We start from the raw sequence: 6339 nt of genomic DNA on the forward strand, positions 1-6339 counted from the left end.
TTTGTTGTGTATTCATCTCCAGGCTGAGAGTGAGGGCAATGGCATAAAAAGGAGGATCGCGCTGCTGGTAAAAGAGCTGGAGGGCGTCAATGGGAGGAACGAAGCTCTCAGCGCAAAGATAGAGGAACAAATGAACAGTAGTACCGGCATCGAAGGGTAGGCAGATTAGCATCAGTACATTTATTGTATTTCTACTCTCCAAGCAGATGTTAGAATACGGCTGTTGTTTTAGTCGTTTTTATTGGGCTTTCTATTTTGTATATTATTGTATCTTTTATTGTCAAAACCTAACTGGATGGCGGACTTCAAGAAACAATACAAAATAGAAAGCCCGATAAAAATGACTGAAACAACAAGTAAGCAAGCAAAACAACAGCCGGAGTCTAACCTCTGCTTGGGGAGTATCATCTTTCAGCCATACCACGGGTATGGGGAAATATATTGTATTCGTAATGTTTCTTCTTATCTTTTTTTCTCCTGTCTAATCTTCAAAGCTATTCATCCCCGTCATGGCCAGAGAGTTGCACGCGTCTTTGCAGTCTCTACCAGACTCCGGCCTGGACGAATAGTAATAGGGGACTTTGGCCAAGTTATGAATAAAAGTCTAGTGCATATAGTAATTAATTGGCCTAACTCTGACTGAGATCCTATGGCAACTTATGTGTCCCTATTTGGACAAATTCTTCTCCTTTTTTCATCCAGCTGACACGTCTGCTTGGAGATTAGCGTCTTTGCCTGATCTTAATTGTTAGCCTATGGAGAGTACCAAAGTGTGTTGTATTTCTCATATAACTCAGATTCCTTGTGTTTATCAGGGCCAGGAGAGAGCTGGAAGAACTCGAGGTAGAAGGTGATGAGCGGGTAAGTCATTGATCTCATCAGGATTGTTTCTTTGATTGTTTATTTCGATCAGGTGATGTTCTGTAGACGATGCTTGGATTTCAACAACAGGCAGAAGGCAATGGTAGAAGTCTAGTCATCTGTCGTACATATCCATGATCTCAGCTACATTGAACACCCTATTCTTATTTGATTTTATTTGATATGATTGGAATTGTAACAAGACAATATACCAGCCATACAGATATGGAAGTTGGTGACGCGGTTGTACAGCTATATAGATTTAGATACAGATACAGACCCTGTTGTGATACGCCAAAGGGTATCAAAACCTACTATACAGTACAGATTTAGATACAGACAAAGCTGTTGTGTTTTGTTGAAAGACGATAATTATTAATCACACGATCTATATAGATACACATAGATATACAATCCATTATTGTCAAGATAATACAAAACACAGTTGTTCATATTTTCTTCTATCTCCGTGACATGTTACGCCGCAGACGCAGATGATGGAAGACGAGCTGAGACACGTGAAGATGATGAAAGAAGAGACTGTAACCATGATTAGAGCGGTAAAACCTGTCATTTGTCACAAGTCGATCGTTTTTTATAGTGCCAATGGGATTTTGTCATATGATTTGCATAAAACCTCCGTCGTTTTAAATCTAGCTTCAAAATAACTATGGTGACAAATCATCCAAAGCAAGTGGTCCGTACTTTGTCAGTACTTTGTACATTTGTGGTTAGTTGCCAAGACTGCTGTTGTTGCCTTCCTGTGGCGTCTGTCAGCACAATTTGTCCGTACGTTTTTTTTTGTGGGGGGGGGGGGGGGGGGCTACGTCTGCCACGTATTTCTGTACAGCGCAGGCACGTCGTCCATACTGGCACGTACGTAGGGCTAATCCGCAGCCCGATGGCACACAAAGGTTTGCCTAGTAAAGTTCTACGGCGTGTCTGCGTGCTCCAGAATCCGTCGGATTCTCTACGAGTTCGTACGGAGGCGGTACTTACCACTTGCGGATCCCAAAAAAGATTGCCCACGTTTTGGCACGTAGACAGCACGTATTGGCACGTACGGCGGGTTGTGCCCTTGGCTTAAGGCGCTGTCTCCTGTCTTCTTCAGAGGTTTTAGTAGTTCGAGACATAATAAGTACCCTCTAGGCTTTTCTATCAGCAGCCGATGGCTCAAGTTGAGGTACTTGAAAAGTAATGAACAGAATTCATGTCTTAAAAGTAATGAATAAAATTTCTTACCCCTCAGGCCGAGCAGAGAGCTGTGGTGATGAAACGAGAGTTGGAGAAAACAAAAATCACACGCGAGACGCTGGAGAAGTGAGTATATATATATAACGCTAGTTCACCTTTATTCGCAGGGTAACCTTTATCCGTTGTATTTAACACCAGGGTATTTCGGGATATCAAGTTGACGGACGGATGCCTCAAACTGCATTATAATGAAAAACAAAATGCAATTTGAAGCCACCATCCATCAACGTGATATCCCTAAATATCATGTTTTTAGGTACAACGGATATAGGTTACCCTGCGAATCAAGGTGAACTAGCGTTATAAGCGAAGTTTGTAAAATACACAGAATTCAGACACAAGATGGCTATTCATGTTTTTATTGTCTAAACAAAAATGATCACATAAGACTGAATGCATTCAGGAATTCTATGACATAAAGTATGCCAAAAAGAAGGTACTGAAGCAACTGGTTATGATTTTGGAAATAGACAGTCGTTTCAGACAACCATCCGGTGTCTTTCGTCAGTGACGCTGGACAAATCTTCTTGGAGAGAGTTTTTATTTTTATAGCTGTTAATAGATATGCAGCAGAGATCTGGTTGGAGAACAGGTTTATCCTGAAATAATGAGATAGGGCGAAAAAAACAAGATGTGTAAAATAACGAAAATGGGTAATTTACGTTGCAGCAAGAATTCAAGTGGCAATCATGGTATAACAGATAATTAATGATTCCTTCCTGTATTGAAGTGAACTGTAGTGTAGTAAAAGTGTGGTAGACTGATATCACCAAGTTGGCAACTACACTCATGGCTTCCAAAGTGACGCCACCAGCTAGTTTCACTTCTACAACTGAAGTCATGACTACCTACCTAGTGTCACTTCTACAACTGCAGTCATGACAACCTCGCTGGTATCACTTCTATAAGTACTACAACACAACATATTTTCCCATTTTGGTATATTTTCTCATCATGTTGACCTTCTCCGAAGCGCGCTGATGTCATCCATAAAATTCACATGAAACCAAATTCTAAAAACAGAAACGTTCTTACTTTCTCCAGGCGAGCGCTGGTGTTGGAACGAAATATTGCGGATGGACAGAGCGAGGCCGACTCGTGGAAGGCAAAGCTGATCGAGGTGAGCTTTCACTTTGTTATCACCCGGGACTGTCCAGAGATTTATGAGCGAAGATTGAGCGTGTCCAGAAGAGAGCCCTGAGGATCATACTGGGACCAGAGTACGCCACCTATGAGTCTGCTCTGCGCATAACAGGCCTCAGTCGTCTGGACTCTAGAAGGGACATCCTGTGTCTCAGATATGCGCAATCTCTTGCAAACTCTAGCAGATACAGTTCATGGCTCCCACTGCGGCGGGGGGATATCCACAACAGAACTTTAATAAAAAAAATGTCAGCTTCACCAGTTTCATATGTAGGACGTCCCGGTTTAGTAACAGCACTCTCCCCTATTGCGTTAGACTCCCCAATGAAAACTTGTAGCGTTTTAAGAATCGGACACGTTAGTTTTAGCGAATTTAATATGTTGTATGTATGTATGTATACCGTTAATGAGAAGAGATCAATGTACAAAAATTGCAATTCAGCCCTTGGGCTGCAACAGTTTTTTTTTTAATCTAATAAACCATTTCTCTCTCTCTTCACTTTTACTTTGACTTTCACTTTGAGCATTTTGTGCGCTCAGGCTGTGCAGATCTCTTAGCCTGACTCTTCCCACTGGCCAGGCCCCTACAAACCACTAAGTCTAAAGTCTCATTTTTTAAAAATTTTATTTATTTATTTCAACTCCCTCATCATACATGCATGTAAAATGAGTTGGACAAAAGTGACAGGCATAAGTCCTTTTCCTCGCCTTGGCCCAATCAAAATAAACTAAAATTTCATAAACAAATCAACGTTAATAATATATATAAATACAAAACGTTGCACCCGGCCGGGCTCCGAAGACACAGATTTGTCCGAAGCCACATTATTGTGTTATGATTTTGGTATGGCGGCATTGAAAAGGCGTCCCCTAACAAGAACCATCTGTTCCGCCATGCCTTCCACTATATGTTGGAGAACCTTAATACCTTAATAGGTAAATAAATAAATATGTACTGTGATAACTTTCCAAATAACTAGCCAATCGGACCCCAGTTAGGCTTAGGTCACCGGTACCGGGATGCTTAAAGAAACGAAAAGTTAAATTGTATACCTAGAAATAAACATAAAGCATGCCTTTGAATCCTATTTTGACATTTTGTGTATTTTGGTGTCTTTTATATCGTTCTTTTCGCTCCCGAAAGCTGCCCGGCCGGACCCCGGTTTAGAAATGTGACCTAAGCCTAACTTCTAAACCGGGCTGCATGTGGAAACCAAAGATAGAAATGTATACGTAAAAATATACACAAATAGTGCCCATGACTATTCTCTTCGGGTCTTGTGTAGTCTGGTGTCTTTTATCACTGTATCATACTTTTTATTACCCGAAAGCTGCCTGGCCAGGTGCAGGGTTTGTAAACCTGACCTAAGCTTTAGGAAACATGGCCCTGACCTGTGACATTCTACAGATTTCCAACCTCACCCTGTTTTGTACTTTTAATTTTCCAGCTTCAACGAGAACTTGAGGATATGGAGTGTAAATAAAACTGCTGGAGGCCTGGGTAGCTGCACAGGGTAACTATGCCGCTTTTCGAAATACCGGGAAGAATAGCGGTACAATATCACTGAAGCTAAGGACACAACCCGCCGTACGTGCAATTTGTCCGTACGCTTAAGTTTTGGGAGGCCACGTCCGCCACGTATTTCTGAAACGTTCAGGCTGTACAGGGCAGGCGCATCGCCCGTACTGCCACGTACGGGGAGGGAATCCGCAGCCCGATGGCACACAAAGTTTTGCCTGCACGTAAAGTTCTACGGTGTGTCTGCGTGCTTCAAAATCCGTCGGATTCCCTACGAGTTCGTGCGCAGGCGGTACTTTCAACTTAGGGATCCCAAGAGATTGCCCACGTTTTGGCACGTAGACAGCACGTATTTGCACGTACGGCGGGTTGTGCCCTTAGCTTTATGGAGATCCTAATAAAGCCTAAGTATTCCTACGAAGGTCATGAAAGTTCTACCAATTTTGTTTTTAAAAAGCGCACGAAACACATGTGAAAATAACACGTGTCTTATTCACGACCTTGTGAAAAACACACGAATTTTATGCAAAATCACCAGCCTGGCAGGATATCTAAGTTGACGAAGCCGGCTCAAATGTGCTAGTAGTTGGTATCAGCTCCCGTCTCGGTTAAGATATGGGCACAGTAACCGCAATGATGTATATAGGCTTTTTTATAGGCCGTTTTGGCTTGGTAAGGAGAAGAAGGATGATCTAAAGTGTGTTGGTGACAAGCTTTTTATTTTCTTGTTTCTTTTCAGGCAAGTGAGAGCCATCCAACACAACGTGTGTGTTACTACACCAGGCTACCCCGTCATAACTTGTAATGGAATGACATTTTGAAAAGAAAACAAAGCAAAAATTGTAATGTTTTGTAACAGCATGCCAACACAATAACTAGCCTGTTTGCCTCTCAAAATCATCATAAGAGAATGTTGTATGTTGGATTCATAAGCTCTTTAACTTTGGACACACCATTCTTCTCCGTAAATTCTTATTATAGCGTGGCTGTCCGGCCACAGTTTGGGCATAGAAAGGTTGGAAATGTGGTTAACCGGTTGAGTGTTAGACGTGGTGTTGTTCTAAACGGGTGATTCTATGTTTGAATTTACTTATGAACGTTAAGATTTTGTGGGGTTTTAGAAAGATTGTAGTCGCTAATTATAATGTTATCTGAGCCAGTTGATTGTATCATTATATTTACTAAGTATTAGAAATTACACTTAATGAATTAAGGTCAAGTGTCAATAAGATTAAGTGTCCGTAACTCTGATGAGTTTACGTTCTGAAGTGATTGGTCATCAGTATTGATCTTGAAGAAGGCGACAGTGCTAGTGGTCGTTAGAAATTCGATCCGTGTGTACTTTTGTGTTGGAAGAAAGTTTAGCTTTGTACTATGATTACTACCAACACAGATGAGCTTTTATGATAATTATTGGAATTTGGGATAGATGCTGGAAATATCGGACACTGTTTTAAATTCATAAATGAATTGCATGTTTATGGAGAACTTAACTGTTAACTGTTTTCAGAATACTAGTAACACTGACAAACACTTGCGGGTAATTATTTGTGTCTTTTTCT

The 6339-nt window shown here is 41.3% G+C and overlaps 3 protein-coding genes across 4 annotated transcripts in view; 2 read left to right on the forward strand and 1 right to left on the reverse strand.

Moving 5' to 3' along the window:
• LOC118407653 (tropomyosin-1-like) overlaps positions 1-5638 on the forward strand; it is an 11475-nt gene extending 5837 nt beyond the window's left edge. Inside the window, exons 2-8 of one of the 2 annotated variants that reach the window (XM_035808168.1) lie at positions 23-156; positions 816-861; positions 1350-1421; positions 2111-2181; positions 3160-3235; positions 4707-4772; positions 5517-5638. In XM_035808168.1, the coding sequence (XP_035664061.1) occupies positions 23-156; positions 816-861; positions 1350-1421; positions 2111-2181; positions 3160-3235; positions 4707-4742 (435 nt within the window). In that variant the 3' untranslated portion in view covers positions 4743-4772; positions 5517-5638. The remainder of the gene's footprint in view (positions 1-22; positions 157-815; positions 862-1349; positions 1422-2110; positions 2182-3159; positions 3236-4706; positions 4773-5516) is intronic. The other variant, XM_035808169.1, reaches the window with a different exon arrangement.
• The window catches only part of LOC118407668 (tropomyosin-1-like), a 1169601-nt gene that overhangs the window by 1153457 nt on the left and 9805 nt on the right, over positions 1-6339 (forward strand). The gene's annotated exons all lie outside the window — the stretch shown is intronic.
• LOC118407709 (zinc finger protein 501-like) overlaps positions 1-6339 on the reverse strand; it is a 482642-nt gene that overhangs the window by 147736 nt on the left and 328567 nt on the right. The gene's annotated exons all lie outside the window — the stretch shown is intronic.

This window comes from Branchiostoma floridae, unplaced genomic scaffold (genome assembly GCF_000003815.2).
Source record: "Branchiostoma floridae strain S238N-H82 unplaced genomic scaffold, Bfl_VNyyK Sc7u5tJ_1439, whole genome shotgun sequence".
Classification (NCBI taxonomy): Eukaryota; Metazoa; Chordata; class Leptocardii; order Amphioxiformes; family Branchiostomatidae; genus Branchiostoma; species Branchiostoma floridae.